Source organism: Aquarana catesbeiana, linkage group LG11 (genome assembly GCF_042186555.1).
Source record: "Aquarana catesbeiana isolate 2022-GZ linkage group LG11, ASM4218655v1, whole genome shotgun sequence".
NCBI classification, from domain to species: Eukaryota; Metazoa; Chordata; class Amphibia; order Anura; family Ranidae; genus Aquarana; species Aquarana catesbeiana.
The window spans coordinates 234,191,641-234,217,080 of record NC_133334.1 but is presented as its reverse complement, the minus strand read 5'-3'; the positions used below and the strand labels follow the sequence as shown (position 1 = coordinate 234,217,080).

The window sequence follows — 25,440 nt, the reverse complement described above, 5'->3', positions numbered from 1 at the left end:
AATATTTATTTTTTTTTGGCGATGTGGGTGATCCCCCGCTTTTAAGTAGCATTTATGTTGACCTTTCCTTCATTATGTGACCGTGTTCAGCGCTGGAAATTGGCTGCTCAGGTGTGAGCACTACATCCTTAGACTAAAGCTAACCATACAGGGATCAAAGCGGCCAAATTTCAATCCTTGTGTGGTCACTGCAATTAAACAAAATTAGTCTACCAATCCACTAATATTCAACAGCCCTGTTGGGGGGGGAAAAGCCGCTTGATCAGAGCTGCTGGCTATAGCGTCGCTGATCTGTGGATTCTGATGGTGGGCGAGTCTCTCTGCTGTCACAATACAAGGACACAGTGGGGAGGATTCCCCCATCCACACATTCAATGTCAGTTTTTTTTTTTTTTTTTTTCATTCAACCCGCTAGTTGAAGGGGGGAAAAAAAATTGCCAATGTATGGCCAGCTTAAGTTGCATGTTCTGGAATATATCTGGAACCACAGAGTGTATCCTGAGAGCTCTGACAGCAGTAGGGGAATGCTGCAAAGATGAATATCAATGGAAGAGGGATAAAGGTTTTCAAGAGGACCTGTCATTTTGCCCCGAATGTCAGTACAATATATATGCTAAGGAACATATTTGAACTAAACAATTTAGAGACAAAAATGTGAAAATGTATTTGAATATTTTACTAAACATCTGTCTTTGTTCTATTTTGTTTTTAACACACACACACGCAGAGACACACGCAGAGACGCACACACTTTGTCTACTGTTACATTGCACTGAATCTGTAAAATTAAGGCCAAATGTTCCATCTATGATTCTCAAAGAAAGTTATTGCACGGCTCAGCATTGTGGGACAAGTCTCAGGACACAGAACAGAATTATGAGTCTGCAGACAAGCCTAGAAGCACTGTGAAATGCCTTCTGATTCTTGGTGCAGCAGATTATACAGTGCTCTGAAAATTGAGTGGACTTTCTGATTTTGCCATAGTTCCAAGTGTTCCTGGGTAGCGTTGGCAGTTCACTGATTGATGTTACTTCCTGGAGATGATTTTTATGACTTCTCTCCTTTGCTGTTTCTTATCAGATGATGAGTTCCAAGAGCTACAAAGAAATTTTATGGAGAAATATTATACAGAGTTTGAGGACACAGAAGAAAATAAGTTGACCTACACACCAATCTTTAATGAATATGTAAGTTGACATTCTCTTTGTGCTTCTGCTGTCTATGTAAACATATCACTTTAGATTAGATTCGCTGGGAGCATGGTGCATTGCAGTCTGGCAACGCATAGACATCCCTGTATTGTGGAATTCTGTCAGTTCTGCTCACAAGAGGGGTAATCGCCACACATACACTGGATGAAAGTTCTCAACACTTCTGACTGATTTTTTTTTTTGGGTGCCCAGCTCAGCGTGTGGACCACCGAGCCGAGTGTTACCAGTTCAGCCCAGTCTAACCTTCTTGTACTCCTATTATGTATAGCAACAGGCTCTTTGAAAGTTAACCTGAGCTTTCTAAGGTAAGGTAGCAGTAATGCTGCAGGAGTACAATGTTAATCTTCAGATTGATCGCTGTGTCCCTGTATTGCCCATCAGATCTTAGACCCAGACTGTACGCAAAGCCTCATTTTATCTTCTTTTTGAAGCTTAAAGGCTAACTTCACCTATATGAAATAAATAGTAAATGCACAGATTTTTGAAGGAAAAAAAAAAGTACACTTTTTCTATGCGGGTGCAATATCAGGGTCCTTCAATCTCTTCTACTTCTGTACTGGCTTTTGGTTTAAAAGCTGGAGGAAGTGTCAAAGAACTACAAGTGTGCTGATTACCGCACTTTCCATATTCCATTGACAACTACAAGTTACCGTAGCAGACGGCACTAGTAGTTTATTCATTCATGGAGCTCTGTGAGTAAATGAGTAGGCTGCGCCCCACACAGTCCAGCTGATTTATGAAGTAACAGCGGCTGTGGGGTAAGAGAACCCATGCACCTTGTTGTAGGGTAAGGGGCTCTGGGGGTGGGAAAGCAGGTGCTTGGCAACATGTTACATCCTAAGTACAGGTGTAACATGCTTCTAAAGGTGAATTTAGACTTTGAGGCTGGGTTCACACCATTGCAAATTGGATGTGGGTTCGCCGCATCCAATTCGCAATAGCAGGAGATTTTGACCGGTTCTCTCTGCAGAAAAATGCTGTGTGTCTTTTGGTCCATTTCAGGTCTGAATTTGGCCCAAAATTGAGGCTGAAATCGGGCCTAAAACGGTGAACCAGCACGCCCCGGACCCCTGCTGAGAGCCACATGGGGCTCATATGTGAACTGAGCCTGAAGCTTACCTCCAGCCTTGCCTTCAGTCTTGCACAGTTGTACAGGCTTCTCTCCTGTGCTAAAATTGCTTACTCTGATCTTGATGCATGCTGTGAGCATCTCACAGTGTACATTAGAAGCTGCAGAAAATTAGATGGAACCTGCCTCGTTTTCTGAATGGAGAACATCTAGCTCCCCTTCCTTCTCTCTCCTTTATTTTTTTCCCCCTGGCCTGTCCTTTTTTTTATTTGTTTGATTTCAAATCTTTTAATCATGGAGGCTCAGCATCATGCGTGGGTGTTGCCTATGGCAGTCTTCATACAAATATAGTCTACCTAGGAATGCCCGCTCCTCCTGACTGACATCCACCCATCAAAGCATTTTGGTATTTGAATAACCACTCCCAAGAGCTAGCCCACATCTTGCATCAGGACTAAGGGCTCTTGAGAGGTGTACTGAGGGACGGTGCTGGGATGTTTTCAGGAAGATACATACATACAGCACGTTGCCCCCCCCACCAACCACGATCCTCCTGCATTGCACAGGGACCCAGTGATGACATTATTGCGTCTACTATAAGTTATATGAAAACCGACAGGTGTTTGTCTTTAAATGTCATCAGGTGTTTTGAGGGGGAAGGGAAGAAACTGGGATAGCAAAATATGATGATTAAACTGCATTTGGCCCCTTCCCTTCAGTGCTAAACAACCCACCCGCTATTTGACTGTTATGTGTGTACAGCCAAATTTCTAGTTTTGAATGTAGTGGGGAAGGATTGGAACCCCTGCTGTGTGTGTGTGTGTGTGTGTGTGTGGTTTTTTTTTTTTTTTTATTTATTTATGCTATCTGGGGCTCTATTAGTGACACGTTGCCTACTTGCTGTCATGGTGACAATAGTGAAATTCTTCAGTAACAGACAGCAATACTTGCCAATGATTTTACCAGATGGGAAAAACTGCAACTGTGACACAGACAGCAATGAAAAGGTGATCCAGCCTTCCCTTACTCTACTATGAAAAACATTTTTATTTCTGGATGATTTGGTGTTGCAGACTGTCCCTCACTTTCTGTCTGGTGAAACTGTTATCACTGAACAGAAAGTGAAAGGAAATCTCTCTATTTGAGTCGTGGAACAGCGAGTGGTGTGGGATGGGGCAATTCCTCCCGTGGAGCTATTGTGTTCTCCGGGCGAGGGGAGCTGTCCCTGCTGGGAGCACACCATTATTGCGATCTGCTGTAGTCACTAGCAATAATCACATGATGAAAATCAGACATGCTTTGTATGTATGTCTTGTATCCAAGTCGATTGCTGGATGGACTTATAAGCAGCCTGCCCATAGATGGTTCGAATCTCGGCCGCTTACTGCTAAATTGGCCGAGATTTGAACCATATATGGCCGGCTTAATCGCACATTGCATTTTGACTGTTTTTAGGACTTTTGGATGGGTAACTATAGTATTTACTGAATGTGTCCCAATTTGACTTCCTCCCCATAAAAGCCGTATGCCCCACAGTTTAAAAAAGGTAAGGAGCATGGCCACAGACATTCAAAGTGGTTGTTAAGCCACTGTAATATAATCTTCTCATTCCCTCTGTATTATAGAACATGTGTCCCTGTGCTTGTTTAATATAAAAAATCCGCCTATCTGTAATGATATAAGCTCTGCTGCAGGCGCACAGCTGATTGCTCTCCTCTCTTCTGTCTTGGCTCACAGTTGCAGTGGGCAGCGCCGAGCCATCCCGCTGACGTCAGCTGGGGAGGCGGGAGAGAGAGAGCCGACGATCAGCTGGGAGCCGTTTATACAGGTACAGATCGACAGTTTTTACATTATACAGGGACAGATGTTCTAATGATACGGTGGGAATAAGAAGATTTATGATAGGTAAGAGAGGAGCAAGAGCGGGGGGGGCGACCTATGTACGAGCAGGGAGGGGGGAGCTGCAGACAGGAGAGCTGCAGCTGACGGAATCATACAAATAAACCTCGGTATCAAGGGCTTACCAGCCATGATTAATCATGGTCTGTTTGCAGGGGGATGGTATAGCCAGGCAGGATCAGCCAGGTTTTTTTTTTTAGGGTATACGGGGGGCCAAATGACACGGCACAAGCACTGTGCTGTATAAAATGCTATAAGGGAACAGGATCAGTTTTTGTTTTTGTTTTTTAGTTTTTGGGGTTAACAGACGCTTTAACAGAAGATGGGTTTTCCATTCTACTCTGAACTTTCGACCGTCAAGAACGCAGTGACGTACAACACATACGACGGCACTAGAAAAGGGAAGTTCCATACGAAGCGCGCCACCCTTTGGGCTACTTCTGCTAATCCAGACCGAGCGCTTCCATCTCGTACTTAATTCTGAGCATGCGTGGTTTTTTGCGCGTCGGAAGTGCATACAGACAAAACGGAATTTCCGATAGGAACTTTTTCCGACGGAAAAATAGAGAACCTGCTCTCAATCTTTTGCTGGCCGAAATTCCGCCAGCAAAAGTCCAATGGAGCATACACACGGTAAGAATTTCCGACCAAAAGCTCACAGCGGACTTTTGCTGGCGGAATTTCCGATCGTGTGTACGCGGCATTATAGGCCTATTTTCTGCCCCTGCAATACACTTGGCCTGGCTCCCAAGAGAAAGTAAATGTCATCTGCGTTCTGGTATAGGGCACCGCCTTTCAGACCGAATTACGATCTGATCTGAGGTCTATGTAGGTGCATATGGCTTTGATGTGGAGCAGGTGGTGGGCAAAGGGAGTTGGTCCAGGAGACCAGGATTAATATTTTCAATTATTTAAAAATGTGAGGCTTTCCCCATAACTTTCCCTTATTAACAAAATTGTCACAAACTCTAGCATAACACACAGCTTTGGTCAACTGAAGAGGAAAGAAAAGTTGGTTTGCATGTGAGGCTTGGTTCATGTAAATATTAAACTGATTTTTAATATATCTTTGTATGAATTTTTAGATTTGTTTACTGGAGAAATTTATTGAAGAGGAATTACTGAAGCGGATTCCAACTTTTAATATGAGTGCTTTTATCTCTTCCTTACAGTAAGTTCTTCACTGACTGTTATAGAAAATGTGTGTCAAATACCCTGCGCTGAGTCTTACAAGCTTTGCAGATGTGTTGAGTGTTTGTTTTTTGTCTTTTGTTTTTTCCCCCAAACTAATATGCCAGTTATTTGCAGCCTATTTTGATAGCATTGTTGTGTATCATAAAGGTAATCAATGTTGTTTTTTTTAACCACTTGACCTCCGAAAGATTTACACGACCCCCCCCCCCCCCCCCCATTATGACCCAGCCAATGTTTGCTATACGGCACTGTGTTATTTTAACTGACAATCGTACAGTTATGCAATACTGTACATAAAAGAAATTTGTCGTTTTTATTTTCCCCCCACAAATAGAGCTTTCTTTTGGTTGTATTTTATCACCATTGGGCCACCTCTAAAATGTTGGATTTCCTGTCCCACTGACAATGATCACCAGAACAGAATGGGAAGGTGAAGAATCTCTCAAGCGGGGACACAAACCTCCAGTCTTTTTACATTCTAACAGATGTTGGCTTTGATTTTACTTCTCTTGATATGCTGTGCTGGAAAACTTGTCCATTACATTGACCAGAGATTTGGACCACCTGGGTTGAAGAAGAATGTATGTAAAAGTATGTGGTGGCAATGTAGTAATATGACTGAACAGAAGTGACTCCATCTTTATATAAGTTCATATAAGATAAATTGGGTTAATCTGCTAGTTAATTTAAGTTCTGTATTCTCAGACTGTGACATACTGTAATGCCCTGTACACACGATCGGATTTTCCGACGGAAAATATGTGATAGGACCTTGTTGTCGGAAATTCCAACCGTGTGTAGGCTCCTTCACACATTTTCCATCAGAATTTCCGACACACAAAGTTTGAGAGCAGGCTATAAAATTTTCCGACAACAAAATCCCTTTTCGGAAATTCCGATCGTGTGTATACAAATTCAACACAAAAAGTGCCACGCATGCTCAGAATAAATTAAGAGACGAAAGCTATTGGCTACGTTTTTATAGTCCTGACGTACGTGTATTACGTCACCGCGTTCAGAACGATCGGATTTTCCGAAAACTTTGTGTGACCGTGTGTATGCAAGACAAGTTTGAGCCAACATCCATCGGAAAAAATCCATGGATTTTGTTGTCGGAATGTCCAATCGTGTGTACAGGGCATAACAGTTTTTGCAAGGCACACATATAAGAAAATATAGCTTACAGCAGCATCTTTGCTCTGTACCTTTCTATATAAAGCTTCTGTGGTGTAGGTCTGGGACATTTTCCTGTGTAAAGGGGAACACCAAAGGCATGACTACGAGTCATGGAAGCAGATGGCATGGTTACTATAGTTTCTATGTCAGCCGTGTTTAAGGGGTTGGGCATTTGAGTATTAATGATATGAAATGTACACCCCTGTATTAAATCGCTCCCATTTTCCATGCAATTGATTGATGATAACGTGTATATAAATTGTAAGGCTTCAACAACCGCCCAGAATTAAATCACATGGCTTCTTGATGAACACAAAAAGAGATGATGCAGAGTCTAAATGTTCAAAGCTATCTCCTCAGTACTGAGAGGGTCTTGTGAGTGTGGTAATTGCTGTGATTATACCTAGCTGGTCTTGTCAGGTATACGGAAATACTGTTTGATTCTCTTCAAGCAACATTTTGAGTGCTTGCATTGTGGTGTTGAAGCCTTTCAATACCGTTTTGAGTACTTATTGGTTTACTTCAGTGGTAAACCTGGGATCAAAAGCCATTGCTGACCTGCTTCTGAAAACACTAGCTAGGGATCTGTATTCTGTACTTTCTGAGCCTTCGACTCAGAACAAGGTTGAAAGCCACGAAGTCTGAACATCTTATCTGCACATTTTCTTCTATGTCATTGGAAGCCAGAGTTATTTTCTCAACACCACAATTGGGAGGCAGCTAGCATTTTCAATAGCAGAAATTTAGCAGTGGCAGCCTCTGTATTTCTCACAAGATTAGCTTTGGCAGATATGAAGTTGTATTTAAGTTGGTTGCTTCTAAATGAAAACTCAAAATGATATAACTACAAAGACCAAAAGTGTAGTGAGCAGTATCTGAAGTACTGCGGGAATATCCTTAGAGTCCAAATCCCAACAACTGCCATTGGAACTACAAGAGAACCAATTTGCAGCCATTATAGACAGATATACACTGCATGAGACATTAACTAATGTATGTGATTTCAGAGTATTTTTAATGTTTAACATACTTTTATGGATATGTCCTCATCTCAGTTGTTAGCCCTTTTTGTGTGTTTAGCTATAAATTAGTTCCATTGTGGCCCCAAAGGCAGTTGTTTGGGTTTGGGCTGTAGGGAGTTGTAATACTAATCCCCTCTACAACAGCTTGCCATTGCCTTTAGTTTATTCATCCACTTTATCTTCTAGAAATAAGAAAAATGCGTGGTGTTTCATAATGTGATGCTAAATACTGTGATTTCTATTGCAGATCTCATCGTCAGGAAATGTCTGGGGACATATTTGATATATTACTCACTTTCACAGACTTTCTAGCATTCAAAGAAATGTTTCTTGACTACAAAGCTGTAAGTGTTTAAAATGATTGGTTGTGTTCTAAAAACTAAAAAATGTCCAAGTGGTTTCTGTACACACCCCTACTTTTTTTCTAGTTTCTTACCTGCCGCATAAGAATGTGGGTTCTGCCTGCCATTGGCAGCATGCTTACCTTTTTAAATTAGCATCATTATGTCTATATAACATGGATTGATATTTAGCATGACATTCAGTTCTTAGTCTTGTCCATGAAAGTAGGCTGAGAATCAAATCTTATTAAAATTACGCTTAGAAATAGATGCCATGGTCCACTATGGTGTTAAAGTGTTTGTATAGTCAACCTTTGTAATTTTAGTCTTAGATATGGTAGGGAAGGGTTAAAACCCTTGTCAGTTTCGTTTTTTGCTCTGTGTTCTGTTGGGGTGATTTCCCTTCTTTTCTTGTCATAGAGAGACAACAGTCTGTTAGAGGAAATGTCTACAAAGTAAGGGAAATTCTCTTCTTGGACAGTTTTAACAGGATCATACGTACAGTATGTCCCTATTGACGATTATTCTGTCACTTTCTGTTTTGGTGACAATGGTAACCAGGACAAATTCTAATTGGGTCACTGATGGCAATAAAAACTTGACAGGTTCTAATTTTTTCATTTGCTACCTAAAACAGAATAATTATAAAAGAAAAAAAAAAAGCTTCAGTCGTAACAAACGTTGCTGGTAGCTAGACAGAATTACTTATCCTGGCAAGCTCTGTGTACAGTGCCTTGAAAAAGTATTCTTACCCCTTTGACATTTTCCACATTTGGTCATGTTACAACCAAAAAAGTAAATTTTATGTGATAGAACAACACAAAGTGGGACATAATTGTGAAGTGGAAGGAAAATGATAAATGGTTTTCAAATTTTTTTTACAAATAAATATGTGAAAAGTGTGGTGTACATTTGTATTCAGCCCCCCCGAGTCAATACTTTGTAGAACCACCTTTCGCTGCAATTACAGCTGCAAGTCTTTTTGGGGATGTCTCTACCAGCTTTGCACATCTAGAAAGTGACATTTTAGCCCATTCTTCTTTGCAAAATAGCGCAAGCTCTGTCAGATTGAATGGAGAGTGTCTGTAAACAGCAATTTTTAGGTCTTGCCACAGATTCTTAATTGGATTTAGGTCTGGACTTTGACTGGGCCGTTCTATGAATTTGCTTTGATCTAAACCATTCCATTGTAGCTCTGGCTGTATGTTTAGGGTCGTTGTCTTGCTGGAAGGTGAACCTCCGCCCCAGTCTCATGTGTTTTGCAGACTCTAACAGGTTTTTTTCTAAGATTGCCCTGTATTTGGCTTCATCCATCTGCCTCTGACCAGCTTCCCTGTCCCTACTGAAGAACATCTCCACATGAATCTGCCACCACCATGTTTCACGGTGGGGATGATGTGTTCAGGGTGATGTGCAGTGTTAGTAGTTTTCCGCCACACATAGCGTTTGAACTTTTTGGCCTAAAAGCAAATCTGACCAGAGCACCTTCTTCCACATGTTTGCTGTGTTCCCTACATGGCTTCTCGCAAGCTGCAAACAGGACTTCTTATGGCTTTCTTCTTGCCACTCTTCCATAAAGGCCAGATTTGTGGAGTGCATGACTAATAGTTGTCCTGTGGATAGATTCTCCCACCTGAGCTGTGGATCTCTGCAGCTCCTCCAGAGTTACCATGAACCTCTTGGCTGCTTCTCTGATTAATGCTCTCCTTGCCCGGCCTCTCAGTTTAGGTGGACGGCCATGTCTTGGTAGGTTTGCAGTTGTGCCATACTCTTTCCATTTTCGGATGATGGATTGAACAGTGCCCCGTGAGATGTTCAAAGCTTGGGATATATTTTTTTTTTTATAACCTAACCCTGCTTTAAACTTCTCTACAGTTTTATCCCTGACCTGTCTGGTGTGTTCCTTGGCCTTCATGATGATGTTTGTTCACTAAGGGCCCTTTCTGATCAGGTCCGCCTGTCAGTTTTTCAGGCGAACCTGGTCGAACGCTCCGTTCACCTCTATGAGGCAGCGGATGTCAGTGGTGACATGTCTGCTGCTATCTGATCAGATCCTGTCCGCCAAATCCAGGCCGATGATGACCCTATTTTCCATCCGGCGGGCGGATTGGATTAAAATGGACAGGCGGTTCGTTTTAATCAGATCCCCCCCCCAGAGGAGAGCAGGATTCTGACAGGTCCGTCTCAGCACAGTGAGCGGAGACGGACCTGTCATCTGCCTGCTCAGTGGGGATCAGCGGATCGATCCCCCACTGAACAAATGGAGTCGGTCAAATGGACAAGCCCGTGTAAAAGGAGCCAAAGGTTCTAAGGCAGGAGTAGGCAACCTGGGGCCCTCCAGCTGTTGCAGAACTAAAAGTCCCATCATGCCTCTGGGAGTAATTGTAACTGCCAGCCTTGCCATGCCTCATGGGAATCATGGGAAATGTCGTTTCATAACAGCTGGAGGGCCTCAGGTTGCCTAGCCCCTGTTCTAAGGGCTTCGCAGAACAGCTGTATTTATACTGAGATTAAATTACACACAGGTGGACTCTGTTTACTAATTAGGTGACTTCTGAAGGCAATTGGTTCCACTAGATTTTAGTTAGGGGTATCGGAGTAAAGGGGGCTGAATACAAATGCACACCACACTTTTCAGATTTTTATTTGCAAAAAAGTTTGAAAACCATTTGATCATTTTCCTTCCACTTCACAATTATGTGCCACTTTGTGTTGGTCTATCACATAAAATTTCAAATGTACTAGTGGCTGCAAATCATCAGCATAAAAATAAAAATAAAAAACAAGTCCACGTGATAATGAGTATTAATCCGTGACAGCAGGGGAGGGTCCACCACCGCGAATGGAAGGGGTTGCTCCTTACCAGATGGCCGTGACCCGCCACTACAGAGGATCACAGCAAGCAGATAACTTTGTGAGCCAGAGAATGGAAACTGTTAGCGGCGTCCACTAGAGGTCATCTCATCGTCAGCCACACCAGCGAAACCCAGGGCAAGGGTACCTCCTCTGCTGCCTTTTCCAGCATCGTCTCCTCTCTACTTCCTCCCGACTCACCTCTCATCCGGAGGAGATAAGGATAAGAGGTGAGTCAGGAGGAAGTAGAGAGGAGACGATGCTGGAAGAGGCAGCAGAGGAGGTACCCTTGCCCTGGGTTTCGCTGGTGTGGCTGACGATGAGATGACCTCTAGTGGACGCCGCTAACAGTTTCCATTCTCTGGCTCACAAAGTTATCTGCTTGCTGTGATCTTCTGTAGTGGGGGGTCACGGCCATCTGGTAAGGAGCAACCCCTTCCATTCCCGGTGGTGGACCCTCCCCTGCTGTCACGGATTAATACTCATTATCACGTGGACTTGTTTTTTATTTTTATGCTGATGATTTGCAGCCACTAGTACATTTATTGAAATTTCACTCAATGGGACTTTTTTTTATTATAATCATATGCTTTATATATTCACCTTTTATTTATACTTATCATTACTATCTTCTTTTACCGTAGATTTTTATGGTATGTTATATAGGTATTAGCGCAACTCCTTATTTTTTCTATGTTTTATTCACAATTAATGTTTATTGTCGGATTTGCAGCTTTTCAAACTATCTAATTATTCACTTGGTTTTTAGCGCAGTTTTTTCCAATTTTTCACTATCACATAAAATACCAATAAAATAAATTTTATGTTTTTTTTGGTTGTAGCATGACAAAATGTGGAAAATATCAAGGGGTATGAATCCTTTTTCGAGGCACTGGATATCTGAAAGTGATTGTAAAGGATCGTGGTTTGTTATTTAAAAGAAAAAAAAAAGTCATACTTGCCTCCCACTGTGTAGCTCGTTTTGCACAGAGTGGCCCCGAACATCCTCTTCTGGGGTCCCCCCGCGGCTCCTCCCTGCATCAGATAACCCTCTAGGACAGTGATGGCAAAACTTGGCAGCCCAGATGTTTTGGAACTACATTTCCCATGATGCTCAATTACATTGCAGAGTCCATGAGCATCATGGGGTAATGTAGTTCCAAAACATCTGGGGTGCCATGGTTCGCCATCACTACCCTAGGAGAAGCGCTCTCCCGAGGGGTTACCTTGCAGGTGCATTTGCATCCAGACACGAATGCTGGACTTGGCCCCACCCCCCGGCGCCTGTGTCATTGGATTTGATTGACAGCAGCGGGAGCCAATGGCTGCTCTGCTATTAATCTATCCAATCAGGACACGAGACACCAGCTAGAGCTGATGTGCCCGGGGAGAAAAAGACCGGGTTCAGGTAAGTAAGACGGGGGCTCTGGGGGGCTGCAACGTGAGAGAGAGTTTTTTACCTTAATGCATAGAATGCATTAAGGTAAAAAACCATGAGGGCTTACAACCCCTTTAAGGCCATGTAACTTGAAAAAAAAAAAAAAAACAGAGCACAGTGCAGGTAAAATAGAGAAGTAAAAAGTAATCGCCATAGCGAAATGATTACCTGATCATGGTGAAACCCGGCAAGATAACCAGGCCACATCTGCAGTTGCTTGATCCACCCTCCCCAGGCGGGCAGCAAAAGAAAAGATGGAAGCAAAGATGGAAACTCTGCAGTGGACCTTGAAGTAAAGCCTAGAAGAAGCCATTTCAACTTGTCCCAAAAAACGGCTGTAAATGTGGCCCACAATTGTTTGTGGATGAAAGTACCCCAACCTTATGTGTTCTATATATTTTTAGGGAGATTTACTAAAATTGGTGCACACAGATTCTAGTGCAGCTTTGCATGGTAACCAATCCGCTTCTATGTTTTATTGTCAAAGCTTAATTGAACAAGCTGTAATTAGAAGCTGATTGGCTACCATGCACAACTGCACCAGATTCTATGTGCACCAGTTTTATTAAATTTCCCCCTTTATGTTACCCTCGCATAACCAGCATAAGCTCGGGTGGATCTGAGAAGGGGAGATGGTGCTCATCTTTCTTTGATCTTCCTGCTAATTATACTTTTGATGGTTTATTGTAAGACAATTTAAGTCTACATCCGTATTGAACCCTTTAACTTTATTATGTTCTGTTTTCTACAGGAAAAGGAAGGAAGAGGTCTTGATTTAAGCAGCGACTTAGTGGTGACACCTTTATTCAAATCATCGTTATCTTCTTCATAGAGTCATTCACAAATAGTGAATAGTTCTTTGTTCGTTCAGATTTTGTACCATTCTTCTACTCTCATTCCTCTGTCTTTTCAGTGTATGCTGTGTCTTCTTAGAGTGGACTTCTCACTTTAAAGGAAACCTATGCTGAGAGAAGTGTGAAGGCTGCCATTACTAATGTGTTATTCTTAAAATACTATTTGTCTAGCTGATCTTGTGGTTTTATATTTCCTGAGTTATGTGCTTCCTTGGCTGCATGTAGGTTCCAGGACCATGACTAGGAACATATTTTAAAGTGTAGGTATAGCCAAGTGTTTTTGTTCTTTTTAATGGAAGAGGTAAAACACTAGTTGTATTATTATTTTCCTGTCTGCGTCCCTTTGGAGAGATTTCTCTTCCCCTCCGGTTCCTGAAGATACAACGTGAAGTTAGAATCTCTACAGTAAAGTGCAAATCCCTTCTTAGACAGACAGCTGTCACAGAAACAGGTGTCTCTGTTGGAAGAGGTTCTTCCCTGCTATATTCAAAAGTTTTGGGCTATACATACACTTTTTAAGGCAGAGGATCAGTATTTTCAGAGGGAGGTCAGTAATGTGAGCCTCCATGTTTCTCTGACAGGTTTACTCTAATGCTATAAGTTTTTAGTGTGTTGTCAAAGCATCTGATGCCATGGTTGAGGCTGTGCCTGGAAGGTAGGTAGGTTTGGTTTCATTCTCACTGGCTTATTGCAAACAATGGCTTTTCATATAGTCCTGTATTCTCCAATTGTGTTTTCTCTCTTCCAAAGTGTTCCTCCCTCTCTTCCTTTTGGAACACCAGTGCCTGTGACATCAAACTCTACCTCCCATACATTGTCTTCATGGCACACCAACAGCATAAAAAAAAAGCTTTAATCTCCAGAATACAGTTTTTAACTGGGAGAGGGGTAAAGTGCTTTGCCAACTCTTCCATAATCTCTTCTGTACAGCATTATATCTACTGAAAAATGACTGGTCCACTTTAAAGGACATGAACCTCCATTGATCTGATGCATTTTACAGAGCCTTGAAAAAGTATTCATACCCCTTTGAAATTTTCCACATTTTGTCATGTTACAACCAAAAGCGTAAATGTATTTTATGTGATGGACCAACACACAGTGGCACATAATTGTGAAGTGGAAGGAAAATGATAAATGGTTTTAAATTATTATTTTTTTTTTTTTAAATATGTGAAAAGTGTGTGGTACATTTGTATTCAGCCCCCCTGAGTCAATACTTTTGTAGAACCCCCTTCTCTGCAATTACAGCTGCAAGTCTTTTTGGGGGATGTCTCTACCAGCTTTACACATCTAGAGAGCGAAATTTTTGCCCATTCTTCTTTGCAAAATAGCTGAAGCTCTCAGATTGGATGGAGAGCGTCTGTGAACAGCAATTTTCAAGTCTTGCCACAGATCAAAGTCTGAACTTTGACTGGGCCTTTCTAATGCCCCATACACACGGTCCGATTTTCCGATGGAAAATGTCCGATTGGAGCGTGTTGTCGGAAATTCCAACCGTGTGTGGGCTCCATCGGACATTTTCCATCGGATTTTCTGAGTGGAGAGCAGGAGATAAAATTTTCCGACAACAAAATCCGTTGTCGGAAATTCCGATCGTGTGTACACAAATCCAACGGACAAAGTGCCACGCATGCTCAGAATAAATAAAGAGATGAAATCTATTGGCCACTGCCCGTTTATAGTCCCGACGTACGTGTTTTACGTCACTGCATTTAGAACGATCGGATTTTCCGACAACTTTGTGCGACCGTGTGTAGACAAAACAAGTTTGAGCCAACATCCGTCGGAAAAAATCCTAGGATTTTGTTGTCTGAATGTCAGAACAAAGTCCGACCGTGTGTACGCCCTATAACACATGAATATGCTTTGATCTAAACCATTCCATTGTAGCTCTGGCTGTATCTTTAGGGTCGTTATCCAGCTGGAAGTAGAACCTCCGCCCCAGTCTAAAGTCTTTTGGAGACTATAACAGGTTTTCTTCTACGATCGCCCTGTATTTGGCTCCATCCGTCTTCCCATCAACTCTGACCAGCTTACCTGTCCCTGCTGAAGAAAAGCATTCCCACAACATGATGCTGTCACCACCATGTTTCACAGTCGGGATGGTGTGTTCAGGGTAATGTGCAGTGTTAGTTTTCCCTCACACATAACCTTTTGCTTTTAGGCCATCCGGTTCAAGTTTGGTCTCATCTGACCAGAGCAACTTCTTCCACATGTTTGCGGTGTCCCCACATGGCTTCTCGAAAACTGCAAATGCTTTCTTTCAACAATGGCTTTCTTCTTGCCACTCTTACATAAAGGCCAGATTTGTGGAGTGCACGACTAATGGTTGTCCTGTGGACAGATTCTCCCACCTGAGCTGTGGATCTCCGCAGCTCCTCCAGAGTTACCATGGGCCTCTTGGCTGCTTCTCTGATGAATGCTCTCCTTGCCCGGCCTGCCAGTTTAGGTGGACGGCCATGTCTTGGTAGGTTTGCAGTTGTGCCATACTCTTTCCATTTTCAGATAATGGATTGAACAGTGCTCTCCCAACCCTGCTTTAAACTTCACAACTTTATACCTGACCTGTCTGGTGTGTTCCTTCGCAATTCTGTTTGTTCACTAAGGTTCTCTACCAAACCTCTGAGGGCTTCACAGAACAGCTGTATTTATATGGAGATTAAATTACACACAGGTAGACTCTCTTTACTAATTAGGTGACTTCTGAAGGCAATTGGTTCCACTAGATTTTAGTTAGGGGTAACAGAGTAAAGGGGGCCAAATACAAATGCACACCACACTTTTCACATTTATTTGTAAAAAAATTTTGAAAACTGCTTATCATTTTCCCTCCACTTCACAATTATGTGCCACTTTGTGTTCATCTATCACATAAAATCCCAATAAATTACATTTACGTTTTTGGTTGTAACATGACAAAATGTGGAAAATTTCAAGGGGTATGAATACTTTTTCAAGGCCCTATATAAGAAGTATTACAGTTGTCTTTTTAAGGTTTGCCCTTACCAGACACTATTTGAAAACCTGTTCTGCATCTTGGTTTAAAAAAAAAAATGTGGTGCATTTCATCTTTCTGTTGAATTTGTATATATCTTATACCAGACATCCTATTTTTGTTTGTTACTATGTATTCATCACATTTCTAAAGCTGACCAAATCTTCTCGTAGTCTTATTTCTGCATATTAAAGCTAGCTTGTATTGGGTATAAAGTAAAAATGAATTAGGGAGTTGCTGTACTTAAACCCTAACAATGAACTTGCTCCATTTTAAATATACATTTTAAGTGCAAAAAAAAAAATTATCGATAAGTCCTGGCAGAAATCTGTCCTGTTGACTTTGCAGTCTTATCCCAAACAACATTATCAGCCCTGCCTGTCTCATTTATGTAAATTATAGAATTGCATGTTATGGAAATGAGATTTCTTATTAGTTCTACTGTCTCAGGTGACAGCAGTGTTCTTATATAGATACACTACATTGAGTAAGTGTTGCCACATTAAGGCTGGACTCACACTTTGCATAATAGGAACGCTAGGGCTGCCTTCTGCACGCCAAAGAAGCTCCTAAAATATTTTCAGGTGTTGAGCTTTGCTGTTTAGCGATTTTTTCCTTTGTAGTGCAACAAACTGTGCATCTGGTAACCTTGTTTGGGTTGCCATTAACAAATCACCACAAGCTCAGTGTGCATTTGCAGTTCTTCTTTGAGTGTGTCCAAAATGTGTTTTGGAAATGCAAAGGTGTGAATGCAGCCTTGGATAGGAATTAGGTTATTGGCAGAATCACTAGGTTAACAATAGCCCAAATCAAGAAGTAATGTAGCCACCACATCTAATAATTTATAAGTTGCAATATATTTTTTTTGTTTATCGGGTTTAGGTACTCTTTTAATGGCAGTCAAAGAGAGAGAGCTCTGAACTTTATGTACACCCAATGCCTCCAGACTTAAAGAGCTCAGTGTGATCATGACCATTTACAGTTCTAATGTCCTCCTCCCCCTATTGCAGTGAGCGGTGTGTCTCAGAGGCTCTCGGTGTACAGGAAGGGTGCAAGAGCACCAACTTGATTATTGTCATTTTGGGGTTGATTTACTAAAGCTGGAGAGTGCAAAATCTGGTGCAGCTGTGCATGATGGCCAATCAGCTTCCAGGTTTTATTGTCCAAAGCCTAATTGAACAACGTGAAGTTAGAAGCTGATTGGCTACAATGCACAGCTGCATCGGATTTTGCACTCTCCAGTTTTAGTAAATCAACCCCATTGAGTATCTGGGTTGGGGGCATGCAAGGGAGCTCAGTCAGCTAAAGATATAAACAGGAATATCTTGCGGTCTGCTTTTACCTCCTTTATATATTCTTTATACTCAGCACAGGTTCACTTTAACGTGTTTAGATACTACAAAGTACACTTTGCAGAAAGTTTTTGGTATCTGGAGCTCTGTACTTTAGACAGTGTTTGTTTAGAATTTGGTTGTGTGATTTAGCATGTAGAACATATTGCCATTAATTAAAGAGACCCTGTCACTATAGTACGGAGTTAGATTGAAGTAGTACCTGTTAAGGAACACTAAACATGCTCCTTTCCTACTGCCTGCACCACTGAACTCTGCTCCTTTTGAATACAAATCTCTTGCTGAAGTCCAAACGAAAAGTGACACTTCCAGGAGTGTTGAACCCCTAGGCCCCCCATCCCCCCCCCTTTCACTGGTTCCTCCCCTGAACTCCACCTATTACAGGACACGGTAGTGACATGAAGGCCAAGGAAGGGACCAGGTAGCGCTGTACAGGGACCAGCATTTGAAATAAGTTTCCTTTCAAATGTCAGCAGAAGTTTTCTACTGCATGGAGCAGATTTTGATAGCACAGGCAAACTGGGAAGGTGACTATGGGGTTGATTTACTAAAGTCAAATCCACTTTGCACTGCAAGTGCACTTGTAAGTGCAGTCACTGTAGATCTGAGGGGAAGCTCTGCTGATTTTATCATCCAATCATGTGCAAACAAAAATGCTGTTTTTTTATTTTCCTTGCATGTCCCCCTCAGATCTACAATGACTGCACTTACAAGTGCACTTGCAGTGCAAAGTGGATTTACCTTTTAGTAAATGTTTAAAGTTCTACAGGTATGCCCTGAATTACATTTTTTTTTTACTTTAGCTGATCTCCAGGAGCTAGACTTTCATTTTGGGTCTACTGTATATCTATTGGGAGGGTGGGTAGTGGTATTAGAATGTAAATAAACATACCTGTCAGCTGTAATAAGGTGTACTTGTACATACGTTTTAAACTGTGCTCCCTAGGCATACATTTTAGAATTTCCAGATGCTGCTATAAAGGTATGCTGCTATATCTTGCAAATATCATGTTTGGCTTTGCTTCTTTCCACACATATTGGTCTTTGAGGCTCCATAGCGATGGGCCTACAGTTAGACTACTTTCACACTGGCAGTGCTTTTGCGCTGCTAGCCGGGCGGCTTTTACCCAAAAAAAAGGGTAAAGACTCCCGTTTTGCAATGGGCAGGGCATTCTGGGAGCGCTACATACAGCGCTCCCAAACCACCCCAAAGATGCTGCTTGCAGGACTTTTCGGAACGTCCCGCAAGCGCACCGCCCCACCCCAGTGTGAAAAGACATACTGGAATGAATGGGAGGAGGTTTTTAGGTGCTTTGCAGAGGCTATTTCTAGCACTAAAGCGCCTGAAAACCACCCCAGTGTGAAAGTAGCCTAAAGTATGGGGATGAAGCCTGAGTGGCCAATTAGCAGGTCTGCATGCCATCAGGTGTGGGCAGGGAAGTGAAGTAGCTCAAGGAGTTACTTGATGTCCAGTGCAATGGACACCAACACACTTCATTTACAATGAATGAAAACTCTGCTGACATTTTTCACAGTGCAGAGCTGCTGTGGATCAAGTGATCTAATCTCTGGATTTGGTCATGTGACTTGGAACCAGTGCCAAACGATAAACACCCAATTTTAGAACGGTTATTTAAACATTATTTCAAGCAAACATTGGGGTAATTGTACCCAAATATCTTATGCAGAACCCACACTGCTGTAGAATTGTCCTGAGCCCTTAGCACGGCATCTCCTAACTCCTGTCCAGCCTCAGTATCCAGCTTCGGCATGCCTTGCACGTGACTTCTGCAACAGAAGTCAATGCAAGTTGGACCAAAAGTAGTGCAGGAACCTTTTTACAAGTCGCACTGATTTAGAATACTGGTAGTTCCATTGCACTGAATGGGGTCAGCCTTCTGATGCGACAGTGCTCCAAAGTTGGAGTGATTGTCGCATCAGTGTGAACTGGACCTTATTGGTTATGATTATCCTTGTGCTTTAATGACTGGCATGTTTAAATACCCAGAAGTCCTAATTGCAGTTATCCTTTTTAATTAGTTATGTTTATTCACATTCTCCCCCCTCTATTATTTAAAATTGATCAAAACTCTAAGTTGAGGTTTGCTGTAAATGTGGCAACTTGCTTAGGAAGTTAAATGTTCACGAAACAATAGAATAAATGTTCCAGGCGTTTTTCTAAAGACTAACTGGGTCGCTTTCAAATATGTTTGCCAATGTTGTGCTCTATTTTTATACAGTTTTACATTAAAGTAGAACTATTGCCTCTCCATGTGATGGGGTGACAACAATGCTGCACTGCTCCTGTAATTCAGAGCAGGGTTACATGAGGCTTTAGTTGTACTTTAAGGCCTCATGCACACTGGATGTTTTTGCAGCTGCTATTTTTGGCTTCAGTTGTTTTTTTTCTACAGTCAATAAACACTCCAGCATGTTATCCTATATGTCCATGCACACATAGGCTGTTATCAACTGTTTTTGGCTGTACAAAAAAAAACCAAAACTAGTTTTTCAGCTGTAAAAAGGCAGATAAACGCACAAAAATGCAGCTCACCAGCATTTAACGTTTTTGATCCCATTGAAGAAGAAAAAAAATAAATAATAAAAAACGCTGTTGCAAAAACGTTGAAAAACTCACTGCAAAGCAACTGGTGTTTTTATAACCTTTATTATAACGTCCAGTGTGCATGAGGCTTAAAGATAAAAAAAAAAGTGGCTGAGTACAGTGTTTATGTCCAGCTTTCGTAAGCGGAGTTTTGGTTCGAGTTGTGAATTATGTAAAGGTGTTTTTGTGGTAGGGCGACAATGTAGGCAGCTGTGGGGTTGATTTACTAAAACTGGAGAGTGCAAAATCTGGTGCAGCTCTTCATAGAAACCAATCAGCTTCCAGGTTTTTTTTTTTTTTTTGCCAAAGCTTCATTTAACAAGCTGAAGTTAGAAGCTGATTGGTTACCTTGCACAGCTGCACCAGATTTTGCACTCTCGTTTTAGTAAATCAACCCCATGTATTACTAGAAAATAGTGACATCACCAGCTGTGCAACCAAAGGCAGCATATGCCACTATGGTTGGTGCATAGGCTGATTTTTCAGCTGGAACTTTAAACATGGTTGATGTGTTTAAAAGCATGTGCATTATAAAGTGTGGCGTTTAACCAGAGGAAGGTGGAACACATGCACCCAGCAGGGCTTAGGTTTAGGGTCCTTTCACACTGGGGCGGGGGCGTTGGCGGTAAAGCGCCGCTATTGTAAGCGGCGCTTTACCGTCGGTATGCGGCCGCTAGTGGGGCAGTTTTACCCCCCTGCTAGCGGCCGAGAGAGTTAAAACCACCGCAAAGTGCCTCTGCAGAGGCGCTTTGCTGGCGGTATAGCCGCGCCGTCCCATTGATTTCAATGGGCAGGAGCGGTATACACTTTGCTCCTTCACCGCTCCGAAGATGCTGCTGGCAGGACCTTTTTTACCGTCCTGCCAGCGCATTGCTCCAGTGTGAAAGCCCTCGGGGCTTTCACACTGGAATTAAAGCAGCAGCTGTTTTGGGTCGGTTTGCAGGCGCTATTATTAGCGCAATAGCACCTGCAAACCGCCCCAGTGTGAAAGGGCTCTTAAGGTTTTGTTATCAGGCAGAAAGTTGTGCGATTTTGTACAGGTCAAAAGGTCACCAGTGTAAAAAAGCAGAAAACGCCTGTAATCTACCAAAAAAGCTTTTTTGACATTCAGGCGTTTTGTTTCAGATGACAAAATGCTCAGATTTGAACAGGGGCCATTGAAATTAATGGGATTTGTCTTGTTGGGGTTTTTTTTTTTTTTTTTTTTAAGAGCTGAGGCTTACAGCAGAAAAACGCCTAGGTGTGAAAAGAGCCTTAAGCCTCGTACACACACAATCGGATTTTCCGACGGGAATTGTGTGATTACAGGCTGTTGGCGGAAAATCCGATCGTTTGTATGCTCCATCATACAATTGTTGGCCAACTTTCCGTGGACAAATGTTGGATGGCAGGTTTAAAAATTTTCCGCAGACAACTGTCTGTTGTCGGATTTTCCGAGCGTTTGTACACAAGTCCATCGGACAAAAGTCCAAATTACAAACACGCATGCTCGGAATCAATGCTCACCAAACGCAACATTAGCAGAAGGTGCCCAAAGGAGCTGAAAAACCATGTAGTACATCACTACGTTCATTTTTGCTGGCCAAAAACTTGTCTTGCATACAAATGGCACACAATTGTTGGCCAACGCTCTTCGGACAAAAGTCTGAGTCTTTGTCTGCGGAAAATCTGATTGTGTGTACGAGGCTTTAGTGACAATCAAATTCAAACTCTAGTCCTAAGTTAAAACAATGTAGTCGCCTCTCCCTGCCCCCTAAAAATAGTTTGAATCAACACTTATGCTGGCTTAAATTGGTTGACAATGTGGTGTATGCCACCTTCTGGACTTTTCTTTTTATGGTTTACATTTTTTTTTTTTTTTACTAAGCACACAGCAATCACTATACTTCCAATACTTGACCTTTGGGTCTCTGATACAGCACCTAATTATTCACAGCTGGTCTTGCCCAATTATGGAAGGCTTTGCATTATGTAAACCTATTCACAAAATGCAAAGTAATCTGTAAATAGACTAATATAGGTGAGGGGCAGGCCATGCAGCAGACAGTATCTCTCATGGCAGAGAGCTGGGAGTATAGCAATATCCGGGAGTTCCTCTTTAAAGTGAAATTATACTCCTGAAATAGTAATGAAAGTATTGTTGCAGCAGACACTATGTGAGTACTTTTACCTTGTGTGCATTTCCTCAGAAAATCTAGGTGCAGAACACCTCCCACAATGCTGTCCCTTTTTAATGGCCATTTGGTATGTCCTCAGCCATAGACAAATACCAACGTTGAGAAGATCATTCAGTATTTTCATAGATGTTTTAGGGACTGCAGGAAGTGAGCATGGATAAGGTAAGGGTGTACACCTTATGGTACCTGCTATCATGTTCCAGTATTTTCTTCCACATAGTACAGAGTGGGCTTCAAATGCCACAGATAATTAGGTGACCATATTATCTGGAACAGATTGAATGTGTAGTCTACACAAAACAAATGAAGTTCTTTTAGGGATGTAAAAAAAAAAAATGTGTTTGTTTACCTCATAGTGTCAACCTAGATTCTGCAGAGGAGACCTGCTGTGAGTAAGCAGCAGACACCTGAGTTGGGAGCACTGCTCAGTGGAGAACAGCAGCTGTGTCTCAGTAATGGGCCTGCTAACCAGGTTAAAGATTTTGGGCTGTTGCTGGAAGCACAGGTCACTAAAAAGGAATTTTTAGTAAGACTTCATGTTTTTATGCATACACAATTAAACTGTTTTAGTTTCATGTAGACTAGTCGGGCTTTAAAACTGAATGCTGGGAAAAATTTAAAAAAAAAACCCTTGTTGGGCTCCCCTTCCATGCAAGTTAAAGACTCATTTTAGTCTGGGGTAGCGGTAAAAAAAAAAAAAAAAAAAAGCACTTTTTTTTTTTTTTTACTTTACCCTGGGCAACAGGCTATTTCCTCCAACATTCTGGCTTGTAGGTTGGCCCTTCGAGTCCTTACAACGTACAATGCAGGATTAGCAGTCCTGCATTGTGAGTGACGTCAGAGTCCAACTGCTGAACAGAGCACCAAAGAGAAGCAGCGTCAGGGCCAGTGGTATAAGTAGCAGGAGCCTGTGGATGTGAGATATGGGAAGAGGTACCCTAGAGAAAAATGAGCACTTACGCCTTGCAATGCAGGGAGAAGCCACACTGCAGGGGTATTTTTCTGATTTTCCTGGAGTTCAGCTTTAAGTGCTGGTTGAAAACAAGTCCATGTGCCACCTTACTGGCACAAGATATATTGTTTTCTTAACCACACGGGTTCTTAGCATCACAGTGCAGGTAGCTATTACATGCCAAGGGCCCCTTCTCACTTTGCACATTCCATGCATGCTAACACAAAGTAGTAGAAGAGAAGTATAGATGGGGCATAATAGTTCAGACTTGACGTTGGTGTGTTTGATTGCTCAGAATAACAGCTGTTCTACAAAAATCTGTAGTATAATGGTAAATGTTACTGAGTGTTGTATGTTCTTTGTCCTTGCAGTAGGCTACATATTTTGTATTATATTTTTGAAAATTCCATTTTTAGCTGTCCTGTATGTAACCATTTCATCTGTGTATGTTGGATAAAATTTTCTTATTTGGATGTAACCCATTTCCCTGTTTTTGTTATTTAAATAAAAGAACCATAAACAATCAATATTTTTGCCAGAGAGGCATATTGTAAACTGGTATTGTTTTGTTATCTGTGACCTTTGGTGTTACCCTATTTACTCTGGGCAGGAGTAGATCATATAAAGATCAAACATGTTTTTAAACCTTGTTTAAATGCATATGCAAAAAAATGAATGTATTTCAATAAGCCTAGTTTACACTGCTGAAGTGCTTTCATGGGTGTTTTTTTTATATAAATGTATAGGATGCTGCTACTTGTTTATACTGAAATCCAGACACGCATTTGCAGTGCAATTTTTTTTTTTTTGTGCAGTAAAATAAGTCTTTGAAATCTTGAGGGTTTGGGGAATTTTCAGAATAGGGACAGAAGCAACACAAAACACTTCTTCCACACAAAAAAAAAAAAAATAAAGATTGTTGGGTTACCTGTAAAATAATTTCCCTGGGGTACATCACAGGACACAGGGCCTCTTCCTATCTATTTCAATAGGGTTATGCTGCCACCTTCAGGTAATTGGACCCTAGCAGAAAAAAAAAAAAAAAAAAGGAAGGCAGCAGTCTTCGTTTTGTAGCAAGTCGTGAGACAACCAACGAAGAGGGGTGGCATCTCTGTGTCCTCCGATGTACTCAAAGAAAGGGATTTTACGGGCAAACCAAAATTTCCAACATTTTTTTTTTCCCTATCTTACATCACATCTTTGTATCCATTACGATAGGGATCCCCCAAAGCACTGCATATGATGGGAGGGAAACCAGCCCCAAAAACCAACAGGTTAGAACCTCATATAGCTGCATGAAAGACCTTCTGCCTGAAGGTTGCATCTGTAGAGGCCTGAACATCTACCTAGTAGAAGTTAGTAAAGGTGTGAAGTTAAGACCAGGTTGCAGCCTTCCAAACTTGAGCAACAGAAGCCTTATGTTGAATAGCCCAGAAAGTGGCAACACTCTGTAGAATGAGCTGTGACAAGGAACAGCAGATCCATCATCTTAAAGTGGAACTCCAGGTTAGAACTAAGTTTAAAGTAGTTGTAAAGGCAGAAGGTTTTTTTTTTTTTTTTATCTTAATGCTGAGTTCTAACCTGGAGTTTATGTTTAGGATGCATTAGGATAAAAAGCCTTCTGTGTGTAGCAGCCCCCCTAATACTTACCTGAGCCCCATCTCTACCCAGAGATGTTGCAGGAGCGACTTGGCTGCTCTGGACTCTCCCTCTTCATTGGCTTAGACAGCAGCAGAGCGTCATTGGCTCTTGCTGCTGTCAGTGATGCAATGAGGAGAGAGAGGGGGCAGGGCCTAGCTGTGGCAGAGGTGCCCCCATAGCAAGCTGCTGGCTTTGGAGACACTCATCAAGAGGAAGGGGCCAGGAGCACCAGCAAGGGACCTGAGAAAAGGAGGATCTGGGTTGCTCAGTGCAAAACCACTGCACAGAGCAGGTAGGTAGTTTCGATGGAACATGTTCTGTGGTGCAAAAAGCACTAAAAATGCATAGGTTTGAATCAGGCCCTACAGAGTAGTTAGCGTAGGAGTTAGAAGGTGGGTGGGAGCAGTTTTACGCTTAGTTCTAGCCTGGAATTCCAATTTATGGCTGTAAGCCTGAGAAATAAGGTGATAGATCCATCTAGAGACTTAAAATCTTCACCACAAACAACATCCAAAAGGTATATGTAAAGCCAGATCAACATTGCTCTGATGATTAGGACAGAATTAAGACCACACAATATCCTGGTTGAGATAAAAATTAAGCCACCTGAAGCAAAAAGGTCAAATAACTACCTTTTGTCAGTAGATGATGACTAGGA

At 41.9% G+C, this 25,440-nt stretch overlaps 1 protein-coding gene across 1 annotated transcript in view; it reads left to right on the top strand.

Moving 5' to 3' along the window:
- Window positions 1-23,679, top strand: part of ARL2BP (ARF like GTPase 2 binding protein) — a 30,725-nt gene extending 7,046 nt beyond the window's left edge. The window contains exons 4-7 of the mRNA XM_073605521.1: window positions 1,081-1,187; window positions 5,265-5,350; window positions 7,819-7,915; window positions 12,955-23,679. Of these exons, the coding sequence (XP_073461622.1) occupies window positions 1,081-1,187; window positions 5,265-5,350; window positions 7,819-7,915; window positions 12,955-13,035 (371 nt within the window). The 3' untranslated portion in view covers window positions 13,036-23,679. The remainder of the gene's footprint in view (window positions 1-1,080; window positions 1,188-5,264; window positions 5,351-7,818; window positions 7,916-12,954) is intronic.
- The last annotated feature ends 1,761 nt before the right edge of the window (window positions 23,680-25,440 follow it).